The sequence below is a fragment of the Anguilla rostrata genome, chromosome 1, assembly GCF_018555375.3.
Source record: "Anguilla rostrata isolate EN2019 chromosome 1, ASM1855537v3, whole genome shotgun sequence".
In the NCBI taxonomy this organism is placed as follows: Eukaryota; Metazoa; Chordata; class Actinopteri; order Anguilliformes; family Anguillidae; genus Anguilla; species Anguilla rostrata.
Window position 1 is genome coordinate 9297362 of NC_057933.1, and position 27474 is coordinate 9324835.

General features: G+C 39.8%; 3 protein-coding genes across 7 annotated transcripts; 1 reads left to right on the plus strand and 2 right to left on the minus strand.

Annotated features, from left to right (window-relative positions):
- Positions 1–368: 368 nt before the first annotated feature.
- Positions 369–7208, minus strand: synj2bp (synaptojanin 2 binding protein). Its single transcript, XM_064320717.1, has 4 exons — positions 6658–7208; positions 4407–4543; positions 3295–3387; positions 369–2475 (listed from the first exon to the last, which is right to left on the minus strand). The coding sequence occupies exons 1-4, from the start codon at positions 6719–6721 to the stop codon at positions 2329–2331; spliced, it is 441 nt and encodes a 146-aa protein (XP_064176787.1). The 5' UTR covers positions 6722–7208; the 3' UTR covers positions 369–2328.
- Positions 7209–8017: 809 nt separating this feature from the next.
- lgals3a (lectin, galactoside binding soluble 3a) lies at positions 8018–18085 on the minus strand. 4 transcript variants are annotated; one of them, XM_064320748.1, is made up of 6 exons: positions 17950–18085; positions 16939–16956; positions 15868–16776; positions 10277–10365; positions 9781–9937; positions 8018–9097 (listed from the first exon to the last, which is right to left on the minus strand). In XM_064320748.1, the coding sequence occupies exons 2-6, from the start codon at positions 16951–16953 to the stop codon at positions 8933–8935; spliced, it is 1335 nt and encodes a 444-aa protein (XP_064176818.1). In that variant the 5' UTR covers positions 16954–16956; positions 17950–18085; the 3' UTR covers positions 8018–8932. The 4 variants fall into 4 exon arrangements, with proteins under 4 accessions (XP_064176818.1, XP_064176809.1, XP_064176838.1 ...); XM_064320739.1 differs by lacking the exon at positions 17950–18085 and adding an exon at positions 17605–17743; XM_064320768.1 differs by lacking the exons at positions 8018–9097; positions 9781–9937; positions 10277–10365 and adding an exon at positions 14866–15398 and having other exon boundaries at positions 17950–18084.
- Positions 17710–24368, plus strand: gmfb (glia maturation factor, beta). 2 transcript variants are annotated; one of them, XM_064320791.1, is made up of 7 exons: positions 17710–17839; positions 21043–21140; positions 21494–21543; positions 21837–21886; positions 22053–22135; positions 23020–23093; positions 23192–24368. In XM_064320791.1, coding segments are annotated over exons 1-7 (429 nt in total). In that variant the 5' UTR covers positions 17710–17837; the 3' UTR covers positions 23264–24368. The 2 variants fall into 2 exon arrangements, with proteins under 2 accessions (XP_064176861.1, XP_064176851.1); XM_064320781.1 differs by lacking the exon at positions 17710–17839 and adding an exon at positions 19280–19430 and having other exon boundaries at positions 21044–21140.
- The last annotated feature ends 3106 nt before the right edge of the window (positions 24369–27474 follow it).

Below are 27474 nucleotides of genomic sequence, written 5' to 3' on the forward strand. Positions count from 1 at the left end.
CATATGCACAGCGTAACGTTTCCATCTACTTAACAGAATAACTAACCCTGCTCCATCTTCAGGCTTTGTCCTGTCCACACAGTGAACCAGAACTGGAAACTGTGTGCAATAATTTCAGTTATATCAAAGAACGTAAATCACCCTCTTCCTGTGTGACAGGCCTGAATGTAAAACGGCTAACTGCTTGTTTCTCCGGTACCTTCCCATCCTCAGAAATGGCATCATTGGCCTTCACTTCAATCAGCTACTGCACCTCTCTGAATATCCAATGCTGTTGAAGAGCTGATTTAATGAAGCTTTTTGAGGTTGAAGAAATCACACATATTTATATGTATATGCAAATTAAGGCAACACCAACGCCACATGGATTACAATTCCAATTTAAGGCTCTCATTTTATTGAATGTGATCGAGCCACAGTGCATATTACCGTGGATAATGTCTTCTTGTCCCTTTCTTTATGGTCCAACAAGGACAACACACATTAAAGACAAACATTACAATGCCGCACTTAGATTTGAAGTTGTTTAGGTGGAAAATATGGTTTAAAAAAAGAAGAAAAAAATCAACAACTTCACACATGCAATTTTATAATTTCAACTGTTAGTGACAACTTGCCATTCCCTTTCACAACCCAACTAACGTGCTTATGCACGCATGCATGCACACACACATTCCATTTTTATTTGCATGGGCAAACTACAAACACATGTCAGCATCCTGTGCCTATCTCCACTTTCAAGATTACCATTTTACAGTTCATTGCACATTTTAATTGAACTGAAAATCCTGCTAGAAATTCACAGTAAAGCTCAACAGACAAACAAGCTTTAATAATGGTAGTTATTACAGTGCCGTGATTTAACAGTTAATCTCCGATATGTCCAAAATATTATTACATCAACCCCAGTGTAATTCCTTAGATTCTTTGGGATGTCAACCACATGTCTACAAACTCTGACAAGCCAATCAGGCACATTGATGGAGGAAGACAAATCACGGAGTATCAGATTGTGTGAATTTATCTACAATTACCTAAATTGAGAACAGTGATTTGTGCATAAGGCATAGAATTTCAACCTGAATCTGACCAAAAAAATACACTGGTCACATTGCATACACACTGATTATTATCAAGTGTTAAAAACTCTATGATCACGTCTCATATCAAGACATCGCTTAATGACAACAGACAAAACTATACAGGATGACTTATTTCTAGATACATGCAGAGAGAGAAAAACCTTCCAACAGGGAAACCTAAATCCAACGCAAATTTGTTGTGCAAAGTGTTGACTTAAAAAAACCTGTGGACTGTTAAAGGCCTTCGCCCCCCTCCCCCCCCCCCCCCGACCCCCCCAGAGTGCATCTCGGCAAACAAATCACCAGGTAGCAAGGACAGGTGATCAAGACAAGGACTCAAACAGCTTACCGGTCATGCATATTTAGAATTTTTTTTCCACTTGCCTGAAATCAGTTCAGTTTTACTTGTCAAGTACATATATGTATTTCGTTTCCAAAGCCTGCTGTCACTGATATGGTTGGAAAAAATAAAATGTATAAACTAGGTTTTTATAATATATTAGAAGTTGTAATGCAAGCACAAAAAAAACAAAAAAAAAAAAAAAACACAGAAACTATTAAGCCAATCTCTACATAATGTTAAAATCCCCTTTATCTTTACCCAGGTGTCTAATGAACCCCTTCAAAACAACCGTTCACACTGACCCTTGCAGAAAGCAATACAACGGGCAAAGTTTTTGACTGTTTGCACATAATTTTACACCTTTTCATGGGGAAATACGGCACTAGAAACAAAAATAAACACAAAATGTAAAGAGCTTCTGTGCAGAACACCAGACAAAAAGCTGCAAGTTCAAAACTCACCACGGAACACATCTGCTGAGGAGAATTCGAACTGAGTTCCAGAACACACTCCAACTGACACAGAAAACTGGAGTGGAAATGCTGAGTCCTGATTTTCTGAGCCCCTTTTCCTGTTGACCCCGCTCCAAATATTCCCCAGAGACACACAACTACCCAGCCTGTATAAAGACCTTTCATGGAAAGAGGACACGTGTTGTCTGTCTTATTTTCTCAAATCTTTAACCTTACTCCTACCATTTGCAAGGTAAAATAAACACTTTTTTAAAAAAAATATGAGTTAAGCAGCTATGATTATCACAACATTATTAATTATATAATAATAATAATAATATGAACAACAGTGACGTAAGGAAAAATGGCTTGGTTTGTTTCAATTCTCTTTTTTTTGGCCCTAAGCAAAATTATTCTGCCTTTTGTTTTGTCCATAAAAAGGGGATATGTACTAACGCTTCCACATAGAGTGTCGGAAGCGTATGCAGACGTAGGCAGCGATCACGGCAGTTGCCAGGACGAAACCCACTCCAATGGCGAAGGCAGATGATTCGTTGTCAGGCCGGGGTTTCGAGGGACTGATCATGGGCGCCATGCCCTGTACAAGAGAAAGACACGGGAGGAGGCTGAATGTGAGATGCCTTCTACCTCACTCCCCAAATATTTCCAATGTCTCTGTACCCTAGATGACCAGTGCTTTCAACAGGGTGACCTGAAGTGCCCCATAGGTCACACACTAACATGTCCCTGGGAATAAGGCCAACAATAAGGCTTCTAGAACCAAAATCATTGGCTGCACTATTTTTTATTGCGTCATTTTTGTTTTTTATTATTTTTTAGTTTTATCTGACCTTTCATATATCCGCTTCCCCTCTGGTTCCATTAAGGCAGATTACGCTGAATTTAACTGTACAGGCACGAATTGTTTTGCACATCATTTACTGAATATAACATCAGGAAAAAGGTGTGCAGTGTTTTTCCACTGTGAAATTATTATTAAATTCCTGTTACTATTTCATCATCCACGACTCTGTAATTGCCTGGTATGCTCACATTACACACTCAAGACACTGGGCCAAACCTTGGGACCTATGGACAACTCCTAAGTAAATGTATTAAATTCTACTAAATAAATCTTAGAAGCCTTCCTGAACCCTTACACTGGCGCTCTTCCCCAATTATTGTGCTGCACACTTAACCCTTTAAAAATTAGTGTTTTTCAAAATTCTAAGTCAGTGTTCTAGAACTCCATTGCTTCCAATTACCGGTAGTGATCGTTACATCAGCATTAGAATGTTCAGTTGTGAACATTCTAAATCACATATTTACATATATTACATCTTTAAGATTGTGATGTCATGCCCGAGGTCCGGGCCCCCAGTTCTAACACGCCCATAGCCGCTGCAGACACACCCACCTTCAGCACTAGGAGCCGCACGTCTTCACCAGCCGTTCGGAAGAGGTCCACCGCGTCGCTGTGCGACAGGTTCTCCAGCTTATGCCCATTAATCTGTGCAACAGAATGGCCGCTTTATTTATCATGCAAATTTACAGCTGGTACAGAGGAGAAAAAAAAAACCAAACTCACAAATCTGCTCAGACATGACAGAGAACAGTTCTGAGACCCCGCGGAGCACACATTGAAGAAACCTGTATCTCCATCTACAGGATATTAGGTATTCCTTTTCCATTATTTTGTTCCATTAATAGGGAAGCCTTCCATTTCCCAAAGTCCTCAGTATAATGCAATCAAAGTTAATTTCCCCCTAAATCTGTCACCTATTAAATGATCTCCACAAACCCACCCCTCCCCTTGTATTTCCCAGTGGTCCTGTAACTGTCCTTCCTCCTCCTCCTCCTCCTCCTACTCTTAGCTGTAGTTGGTGGGTGACAAGGCCCTTGCTTGTTACACGCGTACACAATGAAAAAGCCTCCCATCTCAGCTTAGAAGTAAGCAGTCATGACCAATTTTGAATCTAAAGCTTTTTGAGGGAGCACGCAACGAAAGTGAAGTCTTGCTATAGGAAAAATGGCAATAACAGCTGCCTACTGGCTAGCACAGGACTATCTCTGATGAGGTTCCATATACACCCATGTCACAAGAAAAACATTTTAAATGAGAAAATCCAGTAAATTAACAATGAAGTATTGCACCTAAAACCTTATTTTCTACAAGGCATGAATGATCCTTGTGTTGCTCAATATCAATATCAATTTAGTCGTTAAAATCCAACTGAATGAAACGGAATCCTTAAATGAAATCAAGTATGAAACTTCACAGTATTGTTGGAACCTGTGGGTGGTATGTGCCAATTTCTATGCCAATATATCAAATGACTCCTTAGACTCTGGGTTTAGCAGCTTGCAACTACTAAGATTATTACCTTGTTGACACTTCCTGTGCTAACTATGTTCACCAGACATGAAAGTGCTCTTGCCAATTTTCCCGAAACTCCATATTGTAAATTTGCTACTGTTTTCAAGCACCTTATAATTTCCAAAAAAAAGCAAACCCTGACAGCCCCTTACCTCCAGGATCTTGTCACCCTCTTGCAGTCTTCCATCCAGTGCAGCTGCTCCATTCTCCTTAATTTTGGCTACATAGATCCCAGTGTCATTCAGCACGCACTGCTGGTCTGCACCTCCCACAATGTTGAACCCTAGGCCTTAAAACGCAGATGCAGAGCTTGTTATGGCTGTAAACGACTAATTATTGTAACTTATTGAATTAACTTAATTAGTTGTTGGGTGTACTGGATGTCTTACAAATATTCACACAGAATGAATAAATTAAAAAGGCACAACTCAATTCATGTATAATCCAAATTTTTCATGAAAAAATATTATAGAATCACATACAGTATTAAAAATAACACAAGAGACTCAAACCGGAGACTCTTGTTGATCCTTTCTTGTAAAGCACCTGGTAATACTGGTAATTTGTCATTTTATGGAGGTCTTTACATCTTCCCTGTAGAAGGTATCGGAAGATACAACCATTACTATCCAAATGCACTATCTGATTTACTTTACTCAATATTTAATTAGATGAAGAAACTTTGACCTCTGCTCTCTGTGAAATGTTTCCAGGGTGACATCAAAACTGGGTGCTCATAACATCAGTCAGGTATTCATTGCACTTCTGAAATGTCTGTAGACCCACAGGCCAAGCATCAGCTGATGGCTAGCCTTATGGGGCCACAATACCAGCATTCAAGGTACTCAGCCCCCTGTTAGCTTGTACAACCCTGCATATATAATCACTGGCAGGCTCAGTCCTAGTGCAAGAACTGTAGAACAAGCAGGTTTTGCTAGGGTATCAGAATAACACGGACGAGAACCCTGTGCCCGAGGGTCTACTGACATGCCATACTGCTATCATATGTCTATTACTGTATGTGTCAACCAGTCAGCCAGGTCTATCATTGTTGATACAGGAGCAATCGCGTGTTTGTGGCGATTACATCATACTGTAGCGCCAGCAGATCGTCAGAACCATATGCAAATATCTAAAATATCTGCCATGGTAAACAGAGCTATTTTGGCCCATCGATAACAAGCATAAAAACTGAAACAATATTTTAAAACCACGAAAAGTGAACAATCCATTTAACTGCAAAAGCGAAGTCAGCAATCTGCAACTAACAAACCAGACTAAACAGCGACATCAGATTTAGACGCATCATATTTTGAGAACTCATATTTCTAACGTTAAAACCAGCTGCCAGATAAATCGGAGAGCAGCACTCCCGTATCATCATGACTAATCCAATAATTCGGAGCCATTATATCAGGTAGCGCTGAGTTCAAAGGTTGCACATACTGTAACACTAACAGTGGTTGGGCAGTAACAACGTATTTGAAAAGGACTCATCCACAGTAGTTCGTCGCGAGCTAGTTAGTTAATTCCAGCACCATGCCCACATGCATTCGACCTAGAATTAGTCATCATCAAGTATCAAGTACAACCGAGCAATGTGAATTGCCCACGAGCGTGACTGGCTGACCGTGTTAACGAATTACAAGTTACTTATCAGCACAGCGTTAGCCTATCTGGCAAACACTCGTAACACAAATTACTTTCACTTTCATAGTGTGTCGGCTGACAAACTATGTGCTATACACAGTAAGCTTGCAAACATGAAAATACATTTAACTATTCGTCACAATATTCATCATCTGGCAACACTGCCCTCAAGCTCAGTAGTACTTTGCACTAAAATTACTATCCTATTTAACGGAACATTTTGTTAAAGAAATATGTTCCGCCTTAAGTTACAAAATGCAGCTAGCTAGCTTGGTGATGACGTTAATAGGCTACGAGGACAACCTGACATTGCAAAATTTTGAATGAAGAGAAATGTTCACTTTTCATATTCCACTCAGTGTGAAAACATACAACGTTGGCTAGTCTGCTAAAAGTGAAGATTCTATTCAGAAGTGAAGTGGTTAGCAAACTAGTAAGCAACATACAGCATGAGGTTCAATGCACTCCCAAATATGGGTAGCTAACATAAGCATATGTCTATCATTACAAAGACGTCGCGTTATGTCGTTGTTTCCCTACCCTGAAATATTAATGGTGTCTTGCCAGCTAACAAGTTTTCCAGCCATTTACGAAGATAATCACTGCGGGAGGTCCGATCAGCAAGTTCGCAGGCCCCATGGTGGCAGTAGCTCCTAGCTAGTTGGTAACGTTAAGTTCAACGCGGATGAGCTATATATATCTAGCTCGTCGTGTGGTTGTACAGAGTAGGCTAAAAAAATCATATCGTCTTACCTGCTGGTCCTCTTTTCAATGTGATCTCTGTTGCAGTGGGTGCGCCGTGTATAATCCCGTTCATAATGACCAAGAAATTAACTCTATACACAAATAATGTTTTCAGAAAACTGAGCTGAAGGTGAATTACTTGTGCAGCTTCTTGTCCCGCATCCCGCAGTAGCCCATGGGAAATGTCGTTTTACTGCCCTCTAATGGGACAAAAGTTTTCCCCAGAATGCTCTTGACTCGCGATCCAACGTGACACGTCACGTAGTCACACGGTATACTGCAAACAAATATAGGGATTTTGTTGGGTTTAAAACATTCAATCGAGGTTAATTGTTGCAACTGATGTCTTCCGTTCTAGACCATCCGATTTTCCATCTGTGCGCTAAATCTGGTCTTTTCTTGCTTTGCCAATGTCTACCTTGCCAAAAAAGGAATCCATTTGGCAACAAAACAGATCAACTCCTGTTCCAAGAGTGCATGCTGCAATCCAACTGTGGAAGCACAAAGCCACAGTCTCAGCTATTATAATGGAATTATGGCCGGCAAAACTGTAACTTCTGAGACAAACGGGTAATATTAGACCACTTTAGGTTGATAGGCGGGCCTGTGTTGACCAATCTCCGCTCAGATCTACATCATGTGTTCTAAACTGAAACCATCATATGACTAATCTTGATTCTCATGATTATTGAAACATCTGTTAAGAGTCACTGCGGAAACTTTTAATTACGTTTTAACATTTTCAGTAAAATATTATTTTCATAATGGAAACTATATGTCCCTGGATTTGGCTGTTGTTCAAACAAAGGTGAGATTATTAACAGAAAAGCACACGACTGTTGCAAAAAAGAGCTAATTTTACCAGGTGCTTTCAGTTTCTATTCAAGGGGAGGGGAATAATCTTGTCAATACAGAGAATCTACGGGTTCTGTATAACATATTTTATAAAATGTGGGCAAAATTACCTTTCATTTTGTTTTAAAAGATGGGTATTTTGTACACACCGACCACCACCCCTTGTTCAAAACAAGATGACAGCATCAGAACAATCATCCTGAGAACAATTCTATTTTTCACCTGTAGAGGGCAGAAGTGAAAGTGTAACAATAATTTTGAGCAGAGGTTCATTTTATGAGATGTATATTTTAGAATTATTCAATTTACTTCACACATGTATTTTTATGTTTAAATGTGGGTTTGGGTTATTATTATTTTGTACATTATGATAATGTACTTCCCAAAAATTGTGATCTCCTTCACCCTCCAGTACAGTATTACCCCAATAGTTAAACAAAATCAGGCAGCATTTTCCAAAAAGTGTTATTACATGTGGACTGTTATTTATTATTAAAAAATACACAATTACACAAACTCTTCAGTTTTTTATTATCTTTGAAAAAAGGGCATTACACTGACTCCAGATGGAGATCAACATAATTACTCCACTCTTCAATATTAGTATGTATTAATTAATATATCCATATTAGTATGATACCCATTTCATGCTAAATAAAAGCACAAGAGCTCCCATTTGCATCCCCGATGGGGGGTGGGGGGTTAGGGGTGTCATCAACAACCCACACCTTTATCTAGGCTTCTGATATTGTTATACACCACTGAGAAACAATTGCAGCCATTTATGGATCAAGAAAGCTACAGCATTAGATTTTCTGGGTCAGAGGGCAATCAGTCTCACAGATAACAAGACTCCGTGGGTGCAGGGGGTGGTGACAGTATTACACACTGCAAGTAGAGAGAAGCCCATCTGACCCAAGTTCCTGGTGCCTGGTTATGTCAAGTCATGTTTCAGTCATACAGCAACAAAAAATAAAACAGTATTCTGTGGTTTTTCCAGTCGTATCCTGTCCGGTATACTGAAATGAGACCCCATTATCTGTTTTGCTACGTTACACATCTGTCATATGCTAAGGAATATGCTAGACAGTGTAAATGTACTATTTGATAAGTGAAAGTAGGGCACAGCACACTGACAGAAAGGGAGAAAAAAAACAAACGCAGTGGACAATGTATATTTTCCACTGCTATTTTCATGCAGTCGGATATGAACATAATGAATGGATTTCTTATGCCCTCCCCCCAACCCTCTGATTGCCATATGACACATGCAGCATTTGAAGGTCATATGACACATAATCTAAAGCTGGGAACCCAGAGAACACCGTTGTGGTGGAAGCTATGCAGTGTTTGTACGTCGAGTGCTCTGTTGAGTCCAGGGGAGGAGTAGGTGGGTGACCGTAGCATCAAGGGGAGTTAGGCTCTCTGGCTATTGGTTAGTGACCATGGTGGGGGCCACACTGTAGAGGATGATGTCACCCATGATACGGAGCAGGTTCACCTGTTCTAGCCCTCCAACCCGATAATCGTATTCCAGGAGATGGACATCATTCAGTGCTACTTTAAAAAAGTCTTCCTCGACCAGGATCTTGAGCTGCAGGGAACCAGGAGAGATTACTGAAGGCACTTTTGATGCTACACATATTTACAGCAGTTAAAATGACACTGGAAACATAGAAACCTCCCAACAGCCAACATTAAGGAGCAGTAATAGGAAGCAATGGGATTGGAATCTGACACCGAGGGTTGTGGCTTGGGATGTGGTGAACAATGTAAATTTAGCCAGGCAGTAAATGGGCTAAACAAATGTGTGACCCAATCAGTGTACTCCGAACAATGCAATATGAAATAAACACAAACCAATGGTCATTCATGTTGGTGTAGTTTGCTGTGATTACATAATGCTTACTCAAGGCTAATGGTTATTTGTGATGCTTGACAGAAAATCCTGAAGGGATGTTTCTAGAAGTTTGAATGGAACAACAAATCTTCATATACTGTATGACCTTTCCAACGAGAGAGGTCGGACATAACGGAAACACACACAGAGCAACCACGGGCTAAGAATAATTGAGAACGCTAAATCCACTGCACGATTTAGTACACAATAAACTTGTCAAAAAAAGACATCCTGTTATAAACACCAATAACACCCGAAATACAGAGAGTCAGATGAGTGCACGGAATGCGCCACATTTAAATCTTGACCCTGACAGCACAGGCCCTGGGACAGGGGGTTGAAATAAGTCGCACCACTCCCTCCCCTCCGCACCGTACCTCAAAACGGTTCCCGTAAACGAAGGGGAACCCTCCGTCCCGCTCCTCAGGACCCCAGCATCCCCCCAGGCAGGAGTTACGGATGATGGCCTGCTCGTGGAAGCGAGGGTTCAAGTGGAAAACGACATCTGGGCCTTTAATCAAATCAACTTCAAACCTGAAAAGAGCACAAAGGGGGACGAAAAGGTGAAGGGGCTAACGCCAGGTGCTTATTGGACGCCACTTCTTAAAAGAAAAATAAATAGATAGACAGTCACACTGAAAATAGCGTGGGAATGGAATAGTGTTCAAGATCTGTATATTTCTCTCAAGGTGAAGTGCACAGAAGGCAGACACGCTGCTCCAGCAGAGCAGCTTGCTTCCATACTGCTCCTCATTCACACTACCTGTGCAGCACCATAATTAATGCTGCGTGACCTTGACCAGTTTAAAAATTATTTTTGGCATTTCCAGTGCTCCAGATCTCAGAAACATTCACAGGTTTGTTGTGAATTACCTGTCTGCTCCTGGAGTGGGTTCACCCACAATGGTAATCAGGAGCCCTGGCATCATCCCAGAATGTAAGGGAAGGTCATATGGCACTGGCTGAAAAGCACACAAGACGTTTCCCATTAAAGAGAGACGTCTGCTTACCTCTTAAATAATAATTATAACGTTTAAAGAAGACAAATGTGATAACAGGACGAAGTAACATCAATAAAAAAGGGACAGCACAATTGTTAAGGTCTTTCTTTCCCCTTTTACTTTACAAAATATGCTGCATCCAAACCTTTTTAGTAAACATTTATGTTTTTCCATCTCCTTGAAGGTTCTGTATGAACATACTTCTTCATTTACAGTTCACCATCAGCACATTAAAAAATTATGTATCACCAAGCCTTGGCCATATTCATAAAATCTCTCAGATTAAAAGTGCTGATCTAGGATCAGCTTTACCTGAAAAAAAAAAATCCATTATTAGCTAAAAGGAAAAACTTATCTCCGATCAGCTACTGTACTCAGAAAATGTTTTATGACCATAGGCCCTTTTACAAAGATCATGCAAATTAAACATTTCTCATATTTTATTGTATGGGTGAATAAAAGTAACTTCCAACAGTCAGTTGCTATACGAGCAGATACAAAATTTGGAAAATACAAAAAAGGATATTGAAGAACACAAAGCTGCTTCATTAATATAATACAGAGAATTTAATGCAGTAAGTCAGGTACGTATACATTTATTTGCATCAAAGTCACAGACATTGTATGTTACCATCCATACTGCAAAAAAATTGAAAGCATGAAGTACAAAATATCAGTTGAAGGAGAACTATAATTAAACAAGCAAAAACCTTTTATTTGAAAAAATATATATAATGAGTATCTGTGACCTTGTGCTTGAAATTTGGAACTTTAACCTGAGGATCAATAGCTTCAGGAAACAAAGAACATCACTATGTAAAGCTAATAATACAAGTGCCAGAGACTGGAAACTGCATCAGGAACCTTTGTAATCTTGTTCACACACTACGTAATTGAAAACTTGAAAGGCTTTTTTTTGTACGTCGCTTTGGATAAAAGCGTCTGCCAAATGAATGTAATGTAATGTAATGTAATGCTTCAAGAAGAAACAATAATAACATTTGTCTCATGCTTGGGGAAAAAGGTAGAGACCAGAAACGACTTTCCTGACAGGAGGGCACAGAATTACCTCATAAAATGACAACCCAAAAACAATGCGCCTCTTGACAACTTTCTCCTCTTGAGGTTCATACAACCAGGAGAAAGACCTGACAGTAATGTTTAAGTAAAATATAACAAAAAAGGTATTGAAAATAATCTGAAAAAAAAAACAGCAAAAGTAATTATTTTAATAATCAAATAGTCATTATTTAAATAATCAAATACGATCATATGATCTCCCATTATGGTTAGGTAATTGTGTTTAAACTGAACATTAAAGAAAAGCTTCAACCTGCACATCCTCTCTGATGTTCATTTGTATATCAGTATAATTGATCAATGAGGAAAATAATGGAATAACGATTTGATATATACGGTAAATATATACAAATTGTTTATTTTAAACTATGGATATGATGTGAGCACAACTTTGAAGTGTTATTTACCATCTAGTGAGTTCAAGTTGAACTAGCAATATATATATATACACACTTCCTGGCCAAAAAAAAAGTCACCGTTTGGATTTTTTTGGACAGTGCCCACTGTACAAGCCTCTGGAGGCAGTGTTATGATCTGGGGTTGCTTCAATTGGTCAGGTCTAGGCTCAGCAACGTTATGCACCAATAAAATGAAGTCAGCTGAGTACCTGAATGTACTGAATGACCAGGTTATCCCATCAATGGATTTTTTCTTCCCTGACGGCACGGGCATATTCCAGGACGACAATGCCAAGATTCATTGGGCTCAAATTGTGAAAGAGTGGTTCTGGGAGCATGAGGAATCATTTTCACACATGAATTGGCCACCACAGAGTCCTGACCTTAACCCGATTGAAAGTCTTTGGGATGTGCTGGAAAAGACTTTACTGGGTGGTTCGACTTTCCCGTCGTCAATACAAGATGTGCAATTCTGGATGGAAATAAATGTTGTGACGTTGCATAAGGTTGTCAAAACAATGCCACGACGAATGCGCGCCGTAATCAAAGCTAAAGGCGGTCCAACGAAATATTAGTGTGCGACTTTTCTTTTTGGCCAGGCAGTGTATATATAAATTTCCTACTAAACAAAACATTTTGCACCCTAATGACGTCACTCTGTAATAATCCGTCAAGCATTTCTGTGTGAATTACGACATGGCGGTAACTGCTGAAGGCCGGCCTCGCCCAGATTCCAATCTCCAGCCTTGCCCAATGACTCAGCTCCACAAGGCTCTGCTGAAGTGGCCAAGTTCAAAATTAACTCATGGAAATGAAACAACTGCCATACAGTTATTTTAGATTTTAGTTTGAATGACATGACACTAGCTGTTACTTTTGAAATATAAACTTGAAATAGATTTTAGTGAACAACAGGAAAAATTCAGAAAATGAAAGCTCATAGAATAGTTCTTCACAAATTATTCTACGAGCTCTGACTGAGCTAAAATGTACTGATTAGACAAATAAGATATTTATATCTTTAGGATGGCATTGAGCAAACATTTCTAAACAATGACTAGTAAAACCAGCTTATTTGAATGAAACTTATAGTTTAGCAAAAATGGAGAGAACATGACGATAGAAAATGGAGGACATGATGTCCCAGGATGCCCAAAATGCACCCTGGTTGTGACTGTACATTTTCAAAGAGAGGGACATACTGAAAATAACTTTCCGCTCACTTCTCTTTCCAGTTTGGCTGTTGTGTGGGGTTAGAACCAGGCCTGACCAGCAACACAGGCACAGCTAAGAGTTTCCACTGCACAAGTGACAGTGGGGAAACACCCATGGAAGGGAACACAAAATGGCAGCCCAGAAACATGTCTGAATTCTGCTTTGTTCCCATCCAGCCCCATTTAACCAACACAAACACAGAGAAGGCTCGACGTATTAAAATCTTTTTTTTTTTATAGACCAGAGCAGAAATAATCCCATTTACTGTAAAATAAAAAGGCTTTAGTGAATAATGTAAACTGTGCTAATGTTTGGTCACATGATAATCAGTTTCAACTATATACTAACAATATCAAAAAACCCATGGACGTGATCTATACCTTTAAGATCATTGCACTTAAGTGTATTTTTCGTACATGAGAGCACATGTTCATATACGTCTTGTAAATCGCTGCAATACCTCCTGTCAAGCAATGTCTCAGACCGCACCGGCTGAAATGACACGATCTGCAGCGCAGAGAAGATCCCGGGCTCGCGGACTCACCGAGACGGGTAGCATTTCGCCTGTAAAATGGCATGACATCTTCACACAGATAGACACGTCATTCAACGCGAGTTAAAAGTAAAGGAGATGCCATGTTTAAAAATACCTCCCCATCTCTTCAAATCACTGAGTGGGTGTACTGAGTGAGTGACCCTCCTACGAGTTACGAGTGAACTACTGCAAAATTTGGGAGAGTCGATCGCATACACAGATTAATAGTTTACTATTTTGGAGCCACGTAGTGCTGCCCATGGTTCATGTTTTCTGTCCTATAAAAGGCAGAAATGCTCTTAATATGTCTACAGGGTCACACAAAGGCACAAATTGATTCCTCAGGAATTTCACTTATCGCGCTTTCGTTGTTTGCAATGGTAGTAGTTTGCCAACAGGTTAAATAAACCTTCATGCGCTTGGCAGAGCAACACTGTGTATTATGAACTCTGCTTGGACCCCACTAGTCTTCCTTTGCCGCTTTCTTAATGCGTAGCTCTCAGGTTGCTTTTTGCAGTGGTTCCATCAGAGACCATAATGGTTTACAGCAGGGATCTCTAACTGAAATCCTGGAGGACCACTGCGTCTTCTGGTGTTTTATGGGGTCCTGCACTTAAATTCTTAACTCATTGATTGGCTAAAGAGTCTGTACACCTCATTTCCACAGGCTGCTGATTTAAAGGAAATCACAAAAACCAGCAGACTATGGCTCTCCAGGACTGGAGTTTGAAACCCCTGGTTCGCAGAAAACTGTTGTTTGTTCTTGGCAGATGCATCGCTGGTCTTTTTTTTTGTTGTTTTATTGGCCTTTGGCATTCACTTATTGCTTGCGACAGCAGACACTGAACAGAAACCAGTCAACAGTGTAAGAACAGCTCGATTCCCCCAACTGCACCGGTGCTGACTGCAGCTGGGAGCCCCACACGCGGGGGGGGAGGAAGTGCTTCCGCCAGCTTCCTGCAATAACGGTTCCTCGTGCCAGCCCTGCACCTGCAGTCTGCCTAAAGACGCGTCGCAGGAAATGCAGCGCTGCAGCGCGCCAACTGCGGAGCCCGGCAGCGGGACAGGGGCGGCGGCTGCCTGCGCACACTTCAGAGGACACTAGACTGCGCTCTCCCAAACTGGCACAAGGACCCTGTAGTGATGGGACAGGCCTGCGGTCTCTACAAAAATTCACTAAAACCGAATAGATCCAAACCACATTACTTGTAACACAGAAGCATTCACAGCAAATAAGACAACAGTGATCAGGCAGTGTATTTGATATATATATATCAACAATCAACATAATTACGGATTTGAAAACAGCATTTAAGAGCATTTGTGTACAACATGTACATGGGGAAAAAAATAATTAAAATCAAAACCAAAACGTTATGGCACAGAGAGCATTGGATATATAAAACTTAAGATTCATAACACAAGCACATGGTCACCGGCAAAATGTTTGGCTTTCTCAAAGAAATCAATACATAACAGTGTGCCAATATATTAGAATGTGTCTTTCACTATAACAGCAGTGGAGTAACATAAATGAAAATATGGCTAAATAATGCAAGATTGAAATTGAAAGCAAATGTTCCCGGTTATTATGGGCCATGATTGTGTGAGGGCTTGGCTATACTTTCCAGCTTGCTCAGTTCATTATTAGATTTAACTGAATATAATGCGCTTCAATATATAGCAACGGCAGTGAAGTGATGTCGTCATCCAACAAAAATCTGAAGATACCACTGCGCTCAAAAGTATGGTGGGTTATTTCTGGGCTGAAAGACAAGAATACACATTTTTTTTATTTGTTACAGTTCAAGTGTAATTCCTTCACCAATAAAAAAAAAAAAACAATTCCTGAGCAGATCGGTAGACCCCAAACGCAACCAACATCCAAAAACTTCCCTGCAATAACGCACAGCCCCTCTCCACAGAACACCCTTCAAAAGCCCTGAAGCAAGCTCCGAAAGACTGCAGATGCGTGAAATCGGCCCAGAACCAACCAGACTGAAAGCAGGGATGTATAAGCGACAGTCCCATTCGGCAGCCGTCTGCTCCATTCCAGGTTTTACAAGATACTTGAAAGAGAAGTGGCTGGAACCGGCCTAGCAATGGTTTCCAACCAGTACACTAGCATTTTTACAGTAAAACCTAGAATGGCTCAGTGTTTCATACATTGGGACTGGAGTGCAGTTTACATCACTGGAAAGTGTGAAGAACTGAGCAGGATCTCGGCGTACTCACCAGTGAACCTCCGGGAGCGGCGGGTCCCCCAAATGGCGGGTTGGGGTACGGTCCCATGGGATTCATGCCGAAGGAGCCTGGCTGGCCGGGCTGACCGGGGAAGGCGCCACCGGCGGGTGGCCCCCAGCCACCAGAGGGGATTGGGGGGTAGCCTCCACCGGGGAACCCTGAATAGCTGCCGGAGTTTGAGGGAGGAGGAAAGGCACCGGGAGCTCCTGGTCCATAGGGGCCTGGGGCAGGCTGTCCCCCAGGGTATGGCATGTTAGGGTACTGTCCTGGTGGAGCATTGGGACCAGAGGGAAACTGTCCAGGGACTCCAGATGGGAAGGGTTGGGGGGCACCTCCTCCAGGAGGATACGGTCCTGGTGCAGAGGGAAACTGACCAGGGCCTCCAGGTCCCCCTGGAAACTGCCCGGGGGCTCCAGGTCCCCCTGGAAACTGCCCGGGGGCTCCAGGTCCCCCTGGAAACTGCCCGGGGGCTCCAGGTCCCCCTGGAAACTGCCCTGGGGCTCCAGGTCCCCCTGGAAACTGCCCTGGGGCTCCAGGTCCCCCTGGAAACTGTCCCGGTGCTCCAGGTCCTCCTGGAAACTGCCCAGGGGCTCCCTGCCCTGGGGGAAAGGGCCCAGGGACTCCCGGAGCAGAAGGAAACCCCCCAGGAGCAGAAGGTGCACCAGGATATTGCCCAGGTGCCCCAGGGCCTGATGGGAACTGTCCAGGACCAGCAGGACCTCCGGGGTAAGGGCCAGGTGCCCCTGGACCAGAAGGCTGGGCTGGACTGGAGGAAGGGGGAAAGCCAGGAGCTCCAGGGGCTGCTCCAGGCCAGCCGGGGTTAGTGGCAGGAGGAGCAGGGTTGGTGTTCCCAATTTTGGGAGCTTTGCCAGGGACATCGTCCGCTATGGCATCAGCAAGCTAAGCGCAAAACAGAGGTACATGTTACAACCAGGAGAATGACTCAATGATTTTAATCACATACAAATAAGTGCTCTAGCAATCTTGCTTTTGTCATCACAACTATATGAACTTTTGTAACCTAGAATAGAATCAAGGCTAAAGTCAGCAGAGAATACTCACAGAAAAGTCATCCATATCCTGGAAGACAAATTGAAAGAAAGTTATGAGTTAATCACCATTAATGCCCTTTACAACGCTGAGTCATAGTGACTGAAAAATATCAGAAACAGAAAGGATAGCTCACAGATCGAATAAAGTTTGATTATTCTTATTCAAGAATATAATTTGTTGCTAGCTACTAAGCAAAAGCAAATTATACGCCACCTCTAGCTGTCTAACAGCTATCTAAAGTGCGAATGAATAAGTGAGAAAATATTACATGAACGATCATTATGAATAAAATACTTACAATTCTACTGGGCTTATTCAATTTAGATTGTAACCAATAGCAATGTAGTTAGCATACCTCTCACACAATGCAACGTTACATTTGCTAGCATGATAACAAGTCAGGTTTTAGACTTCCCAATGATTCCTGGGCAGTTAGGTAAGATAGCCGCCACTTGGTGGGACATTTTGTCGTATACACATACACATTCACAGTAGCTAACGCCAGATATCTGGCTGGCTTGAACTTGAGCAAGTTATGCACTTGAATTAAAAATTAGCCAATACATTTCCAGCATTTAGGCAGCTATGTAGCTACCAAACCAGCAAACTGCTTCCAAACCATATATTAGGTAAATATCCATGATGCCGTCAGTTGGGTAACGATAGCTACATTACCTAGTAAAAAAGTGATCCGCCTTTAAAAATGCAAAGTCCTGTACAAACTCCCCCAAGACAAAAATGACAGCAAGTTGGGTAACGTTCTGTCTATGTAGCTAACAGGAAGTGTTAGCCTCACTGCGTCACGCAAGTGGCGTTCTTTCCTGGTCCGGTTACGAGGTCCGCGATAGCTAATGAAACTGTTCAACACTAAAAAGTTCCGATAAAGACAAACCACCATCTTCGATGAAATGATGAGTAACTTTATCACGCCTCAAGAAAACCTCATAACTTGTCTAATCCCTTCCAGTAAAAGATAAACAAACACAATAATATCTGAATAAACCAAACTGTGTCGCATACCTGTTACCTGATGTCGTCAAGTCTCGAAAACGTGGTCAAATTTAAAACAGTAGATATGTTTGGGCGTCAATTTTTCAGATTTATCAATCTATATAGCATATGGATTGGCTAATGTACGAGGTGAACCAATCAGATGATTTTTAATACTGTTGAATCAGTGCAGAACACTTCGGTCCCTAGTGCCCCACCCACTTATTCACACCATGCTACACGAAGTTGACTCTATAATGGACCGTTCACAATATGTATGATATAGCATTATTATTTGAGTATGGGTTACGACCAGGTTACGACAGAATATTTCATCTTGCAGCAGATGACAGGTGGGCAAATGACCCAATATTTACTACGCGTACTGGTCTAAGGAATTAGGAGAAATATTTACCGCTGGCGCCATCTTGAGGGGAAATTATTTTCCTGCATATATACAAAATTATATCAGATGTGGTCGAGAAAACCCCAAAGTGAATGCGACCATTTAAAATTATGCGGTTTTTTGCCTTGCTAAACTTTCTACCGAGGTAGTGGGTTTTATGTTTGATTGAATAATTAATATTTTGTGCATAAGGTAGGCCTACATAAAAGGTACTATCAATATGACATTAAACCTCATTGTGTTGCATAACACAGGTTATATTGAGATTGGTTGAAATACAAGCACGTCAGTATAATTGGCGTATTTTAAATGAATACATTTTATTTTTTGTAATAAAATCTGATATCTCTCCTACATTTTCGGGAAAAGTGGCACTTTCACACTTACTTCACATGGATTGATCAGTTGTCCACACTTCACTGGTGTGTGTGTCCAGTTGTACAAGTTAATACAATTGTGTTAGTAGTTCTGGATAATAGTGTTAACTAAATGCCAGTAATGTCTCATCATCAAGGTATAAATATTAATATTTCAGTGGTACAGGACAGCATGGCAAATGCAAACCTATAGCGAATCAGTTTTATTAAACCAATTCAAAAGGAAAAACACATTTCTATAAGTATTTAAAGTGGTTCTACTATTGATGAAATCCCCAGCAAACCTTTTTAAACCTTCGTTATATGTAAACTTCTGACAGTTTGTGAAGGCGTAAACTAGAATTGTCTCTAGGTGCAACAAAACACTTTTTACCTACGATAAGTGTATAAGCAAAACGTTTATTAAGCTTAATCAAATATCCACATGCAGGCATATTTAGCAAACCAAAGCGTCCGTAATGCATTTTATTTGAGTGAATATTGGATAAGAACGGGAAGTTGTAAACTGGGAAAACACCTCAGTGCGGCTAATAGGCTCAATTGAAAAATGTTCCTGTTTCTAAGGAGGAGCCAGTTCCGATCCTTTCATTTATGTTGCACTTGGTGGTGCTTCCAAGGGATGGGGGTAGGTCGAGTGATTGGATTGGGCAGATTAGAGTCACAAGACCGAAGGGAAAATAAACTGTACAGCTGTACAGACAATCTGAGTCTGCGCTTCGGAGAAAATGGTGAGTTTGGTATGAGGCGGGGTAGCAAAATGCAACAAAAGTGAAATTATTTTGGTCATATTTTCAAAGAGAATATTTATAATGCATTTAGTGTAACAAACCTACGGGTCTGTATCTTTTTAGGGGCAGATTCTTCCATCGTACATTGTATTGTTCAGTGCAGTGCAAAAGGCAAAAATGCAGTTCCACCCATTCCATTGTGATGTGCTGCAACATGTCAATACATAGTACGGGGCAATCTACCTAGCTAGCTCGGTAGCTGACTAGCCAATGGAACAATTTTAGATTTCACAAATGTCCCATTAAAATACAACTGTATGGTATTAAACCCATCAGTAATACAACGCATGCCAAGTTGTGTACTGCGTTGTCATTTATTAAGCTAACCAGCTGACTTGTATTTTACTGTATGATAGGGCTATGTCACCCAGGTACTGTAGCTAACGTTAGCTTACTAGCATTCAATAGCTAGCAAGCTAGCTAAGGAATTCGCATTTCCTGTGTAGCCAGCTGGCTGTCTCATCCAAAAATATCTAGCTAGCTTGCATGCTGGCTTATCCTATTTAACAGCTATGTTGCCAGGCTACTTTGATCTTGCTAGGCTAACTTATTGTTTATGTCCAGAGGTTTGTTCTAATCAGCCATAGCTTGTCAGTTAGGTTGAGTATAATCAAAGAAAATGAATCCCTAGGACACGAATAATTCTGTTTCAGTATCCTCAGCTTTCAACAGCATGAGTTCAAATTTTTTTAATTTAACTTTACAAGCTGTTCACCTATGTTGTACGGTTGGTCACTCATTGTACTTTGCTATTCCATTTTCGAAAGCAACAGAAGTTTTGTGTATTAAGTTAAGAGGCTAATGCATTGAATTAAAACCGGTGTTCAGGAGCCCGATGTAATTTAGCCTGTGTTTTTTATGCGCTTAATTACTATAACAATTTATTACATAAACCATTTGGCTTTTGCCCCTGTAGGTATAGTATTTCAGTGTATATGGATTAATAAGATCAGTGTTGGATAGCTTAGACATAAACTTCATGGCCAAAAGTATGTGGACACCTGACATTCAACATCTCACCCAAAATTATGGGCAATAATATGGAGTTGGTCCACCCTTTGCAGCTACAACAACCTCCACTCTTCTGGGAAGGCTTTATACTAGATGTTGGAGTGTTGCTGCAGGGATTTTCTTCCATTCAGTCAGAAGAGCATTAGTGAGGTTGGGAAATTAAGGCCTGGGTCTCAGTTGACTTTCCAATTGATCCCAAAGGTGTTGGATGGGGTTGAGGCTAGGGCTCTGTGCAGGCCAATCAAGTTCTTCCACACCATTCTCGACAAAAGTATTTCTATATGGACCTCGCTGCATGCCTGGGGGCACTGTCATGCTGTAACAGGAAGGGGCCTTCCCCAAACTGTTGGAGAAGCACAGAATCGTCAAGAATGTGCTTGTATGCTGTAACACTAAGATTAGCCTTCACTGGAACTAAGGGGCCTAGCCCAAACCATGAAAAACACCCCCAGACCAAAGAGTGTCGAGATACTTTTGGTCATATTGTGTAAGTGCACATTTCTGCATGTATTGAAATGTTTTTTTTTCTTCTCCTGTTGCAGAGTGAATCATTAGTAGTATGTGAGGTCGATGAGGATTTGGTCAAAAGGTTACGAGAGTTCCGATTCCGGAAGGAAACCAACAATGCGGCCATTATCAGTAAGTGGAGTATTCAGCATTCAGTCAGATTCCATGTGTCTGTGTTGTCGATGGAAATTGTTTTGAGGGTCTTGTAGTTAATACTTTTGATTACATTTTTTGGAAGTGACCGTATCTAATAAAACCGTATTGTACGCTTGCCCGGGTGGCGGAGAGAGAGGCATTTCAGAACGTCTCCCCGATGGTGCCTTCAACTAAAGCACAACAATACTTAATTGGTGGTGTAACAGTAAAATCTGATCACGAGGGTTCTAGCGCGGACTGTGAGCGAGTATGGCAAGCTCATTCTGCCGCTTGGCTGTAGTCGTCCATGAAGTGAAGTTTTAAGCCGGCTGTTCTCTCTCCCCATTCAGTGAAAATTGACATGAAGCGACAGCTTGTGGTCCTTGATGAGGAACATGAGGCAAGTAGTCAATGTGGCTTATTTATTTGTTATTTTATGAATATATTTATTAATGGAGAGCATGGTGGAGTAATGATTGGGTAAGCAATATTATTTGCATTCATTGTGGAGAAAGAGCTGTTGTCAATATTTGTATTTAATTACCACTAAATAGATTCAGGAGGGAATATAAATAGGCTTGTGAAGTGCTGAAACATGTTGAAATCTAAAACTATTGTGGGAGATCCCAGATTTAGAACTAACTGTTTATGATACGTATTTAATCATGTTTACACTTATTTTTCTTCTCTTAGGATATATCACCTGATAATCTGAAAGATGAATTGCCTGAATGTCAACCAAGATATCCTTTTACCAATTTTACCTTTCACACAGTGGACCAACACGGATTGATTTAGAATCGTTGGACTGGATTATTTCAACCTCAGATTGTTTGTCTGAAGTGCATTTATTTATCATGAATTGTTTTGCTTATTCACATGGACCCAGTTATCCTTAACCAGAGACACATTTTTGGTCTATAGTTATAAGTACCAGCATGATGACGGCCGAGTTTCCTACCCACTGTGCTTCATCTTCTCTAGCCCACTCGGTAAACACCATCACCGTGTAATCGCCCAGAAAACACAAGAATGAAACTGTCCTTTGACTGATACTTTTTTGTGCGTGCTGGTGCAGTATTCCAACTTAAGGTTAAATTAGCATTAGATGGCAAACAAATGGGGTTCGAAAGCATATAACCTGATTGAAACTAGAATGTGTAAATATCCATTTTGAGAATTAGTCCTTGGTGCGGCATAGTACCTCAGATTAAATCATGACTGTGCCGGTGGCATCTGTGTGGTCCAGCGTGGCATAGCGTGATTGGTGTTGCCCTGGGAGACAGGGTTTCAGTTGGCACGGTCAAACCTGCATCATTTCCCTAGAGCAGGGGTGGACGGTTCCAGTTCTGGAGGTCTGGTGTGTATGCAGGTTTTTGTTTCCACCAGTTACCCTGGCTAAATGAGCTAATTGTGTGCACCAACACTGGTTCACTCGTAGATTCAATCAGTTCAACATTTATTTGACTGTCGTTCAAGCGCTTATCAAGAAAAAGTGTCAGATGCCGTAGATGTTAGGGCTAATTAAGTAATGAAAACCAAAAATGGATGTGGCCCTCGATGCCCACCTCTGCACAATAGGGGTTTCTCCTTCTCATCAGGTACCTGCAGTCTGCTCGTACAAACTGCTGTAATATACGCTCTTCTGAATTGACAAAGGATATTGTAACAATATGTATATGAATAAGAAAATAGAAGAATAAAAAAAAATGTAAAAATACAAATTCTTTTTCGTCACATATAGTGACTGCCACAGACTGATAAATGGTGTAAGGCCATTTCATTCATAACCCTTGTGATATCTAAAGGTAATTTCACGGTTGTTCTTATGTGCAGTGTACGATGGAGTGAAGTTCTAGACTGTGGTCTTTTTCAGGGTGCAAACCTGAGCAGCAGATGATGTATGCAGGCAGTAAAAACAAGCTTGTGCATACTGTGGAAGTGAGCAAGGTTTGTGTTGTTTATTTACTAAAAATGTTTGCACTGTTACTGTTTCATTGTAAAAAAAAAAATTAAAAAAAGACATAAAAAATACCCTTCACCCTCAGGTGTTTGAGGTCAGGAATACTGAGGACTTGACAGAGGAGTGGCTTCGGGAGAAACTGGGATTCTTCCGTTAGGCGCCTCTAGTCTGACTGGATGAAGATGTTGGGGAGATGACCAAGACAGCATGTGATGTTAATTAGGGGAGAAAATGCCATGGTCTGGCTGTGTCTTTTCCATTGTCTGTGTCTAACCAAGGCTGTCACCCCACCCCCTCACCCCCAGGCCCCCAGCCCTTTCCCCATATGATAGCTTTCCAGAAAGTATGTTTGTACTCCCAAGAGTTAAGTGAGAGGGAAAAAAAACACTAAGCTTTGTTTTATTATTCTTATAAAAGAGCACATTTTTCAACAAACTGAAGAGTTATGTTAGGAATCAATGACTAAGGCACATTCCAAATATTTTTATTAGTAAGGCACTGCCGATTGCCTATGTAGATGTACCTAACCAAATGTGCTTAAAATACTATTTCCACAGCATTTGTGCTGTTTCACCTCATCTTAACTTGTGGTGTTGACATATGAAATTCACTGGCGTGGTTGTACTTCTCTAGTTTTTTTTTTAATTTTTCCCCCCTGTTCTACATGATACTCAACTACTTTGTTTTTTTTTTATTTTTTAAACTTGTGACTCAAACCACTTAATATGTAGTCTTAACAATTTATTACATTTTTTTCCATGATCAAGTACTAGTTACATTATGAATAAAGTGTTTCCGTCAAAGCCTTTGGGAGAAAAGTGCAGCTAAAATACCCTTTTTGCCATTTCCAGGAATTTTTTTGGTTTCACAGTTTTTGGATGGCTTTTGTATTTTTGATAATTGGTTGGGCCTGGGAATGGGCCCACTCCCTTGTCCATCTGATTGGGATCACCAGAATATGAAGTTTACACAAAGGATCCAAAGATCTAATGAAATAGGTACATACGTATGTGCACATACTTAATGGAAATATCGACCCTGGTTTTCATACAATTGACCACAGATTTAATGTAATTGACCTTTCTCTTCCAAAGATTGATCAGCTAATTAAAAATTCACTGACACAGAATCCAGTATCCATTATATATAGTTTAAAAAAGTCAAATTTATATTTGATAGTAGTCTGTGATGGGCATGGAGATTTTATTGTACTCTGTCTTTTGATTGGAAACAAAATGTATAAATAAACAATATTTGTCGCACCATCTGCACTCTTATTAAGTAACTGTGAGACCATGAAAATTTCAGTACTGAGTTTGCATTTTAATTTTGTATTTAATAAAACACTCCATTGCTGTCCATATATCTGTCAAAACTGCTGGTAATTACAGTAAGGTGTATTGGGATGATGTTTAGCAAATCACTCTTTTACAACCACATAGCTGCAGCATCCCAGATTTCCTCAGTTAAACATTTGTTATTGCTTATCCATCTCAATCTGGTAAACACTGGATAACTGTTCTACTGCCTCATAATCATAAACATCAAAATGACTCATGCCAGTTTAAGTGATTAATACAGAATTTTTCAGTTCAAATTTATGGTCATTTAATATATTTTCTGAGTTTCTGTCAAACTTAATAGTATGAAGGGAAACGTCTCAGTATTTTTTTGGAACGCTCCTTTTATTTTGTTTTGTTCTTGTTAAAATGGATAGATATGAATAAATACCGTTTGTCTTTTTAATTCTATACTAATGCCTAATAATTGTTGGGATCTAAAATAATGTGGGAGTAGAAAATAATAATTTTATAGCCATTTCCAGCAAAATGTATATTTTACTTCCTTTTTCATTTATTCCCTTTTTGAAGTCTCATACTTCATCAGTTTGCATTACTGGAAATAATGGTTCTGTGCCTGAGGTTGTAATTTTAATGGGAGGAGAATTTAAATGTGATACTGTTTCAGAAAATATGCTTTATCATCAGCGATGCTGAGTTTACTTTGACAATCTTGGTTTGTTTGACAAATCAACCTAATGTCCTAATGTGAACTACTACAATAAAAGGCTTATTTGGTTGTTGATCATCAAAAACACTGGAAGCACCAATTTAGGCCTAAAGTACTTTCATTACAGTGCTACATGGGACAAATGCCCATTAGCTGACAGATGCTAATGCATTTTATAAAAGTGGGACCAATTTACCAAACAAGGAACAAGCACTTTTAAACGGTATTTAATATCTCTTTTTTACTAATTCCATAACCAAGATTCAACAGAACAGAGTTACTGGTTTGTTGTTTATACTGTAAATTAACATCCTAAACTTGTTTGCTATTGCTTTGATGGGCTAGATAAGCAAAGCTTTTTATATGGCCATGTATACATATATACACGTTTCATGGGGGGAGAAAACGCTTTAAATCAGATTGAAATAAACATAATGTTGAGGTAATGTGTCCATCTATATCTGAAAATACTAAATATCTACTTTTGTGTGGTGTTCAAAACAATTAATTCTTTGCACAAAATTTTAACTTTGTCCATATAAGACAATTTTATGAGTTTGCTAGAACTCTTCTGAATGGTAAAAGTTCCTCTCCTCTGTTTGATGTCCAGTGCATTTATATGTGAATTTTTGAGCATCACAAAACTTTGCTTCATATATTCTTCTGAACATTTTACTTATGTTCAGATTATTTTGGTATAACTCGGAGAAAATGAAAAAAACCATAGTTTTACACTGTGCAGAGTGGTGGAATGCATGTATGAAAGCATGCTGTTTATTTTGAGGGTAAAACTGTGACCTTTTACTTGGTTTCTGTTTTCTACTGAAAATAAACAGCACATGTCTCAATGCTTGATATTTGATCAGAGATATGTTTCTTTGATAAAAGAGACAGTATGGACCAAATGATAATTACTCTCAGAAATTTTGAATCCAAATTACAGTCTAAAAAACTAAAATGGGAGTTCCAGGAACTTTAAAACTTCATAAACAAGAATGTATATTTTGAGTAGAAATAAGTTAGGCATTGAGGTTCAGTCAGTTGGCAAGCATGAATATTTTAAGGTAATTATGGGTGGGTGATAACATCTTGACAATAAAACTGTTATTTTGAAATAATGTTGGAGATTCTTGTTCATCATATTAATAATATTTGTAAAGCTTTGAACGATCACATTAACTAATGACAGTGAATTTCAAGTAATTTGAAACCTGTTTCTTTGTGGACTTACTCTTTTCAGTCAGCATGAATTATAGCCATGATTTTGTTTTATTCTGCCTTGTACAACTAACAGGTCTAAATGTGAGATCCAGTTAACATTTTTGCTAATGTCCTGTGGATTATCTGAAAGCTATACTTAATAAATATATTTTGTTTTGCAGTAATTTGTGTGTGTGTGTGTGCGTGCGCACGTGCCTGTGTTTTCGCTTTCCCAGCTGTACTGTACTTCATTGACTAAAAATTCACGACATAGGTAATGTATGAGCTTTGACAGTCAGTTCTTGTTACGCATTTACACAGCAAATGCATTTACGGTATACTTCCAAAAAATCTTAATGTTTTTGTTTTTATTGATACAAGCAATAATTTGCTAAATATGTTGGGTGTTTATGAAATCAATGTGTTTCTTCTAGTATATTTAGTTGCATTGGATCTAAACACTGTTTTTACTGAAGTCATTTTTGAGGGCATGGGTCACTGGTTTGTGCGGATTTCTTTTTTCCCCTTTTCTTTTATCTAGTTTGATTTCAGATTTCCTCCAGAAGAATGAATAGAATGACATTGCCAATATAATGTCCTGTTATTAAATTTGCCTGAAAGGAAATAATTGAAAATGAAACTGAATTACCTTATTGTGTGGTTATACCTTCAACAGTGAATTCCTGAAATGGCATCATCTACATTCATTATAAACTGAGCAGCTTTCTTACCTTTGTGGTATTGTACTAATGCGTGGCCTATTGAGTCTGTGTTTTAATATCTCTTTCTGAATATTTTTCTTACATTAGAGCAGTTACTTCCAAAATCAAATGCTAAATTACTTTTTTAAAAGTAGCATTATATCAGACACCCTTCCTTTGACCTTTGAACTTTCAGTCTGTGAATTGATTGTGAAATATCTGTACTTAGTCTTGTTCTGTACAATGTAACTGAATGCAGAAATTCCAATAAAAGTGAGAAAATGTCTGCCTCTTGTGTATTGTGTAGTCAATATTTATTTTGTGTTTATGTGGACATACTCTGTTACTTTGTGCTTGGAATTCCATGTGCTGAAGAGAAAACATATGGCAACTACCCTCCCCCCCCCCCCCAGCCCCACACATGGTCATGTCTATGGGTCACAGACTTCAAGCAGTA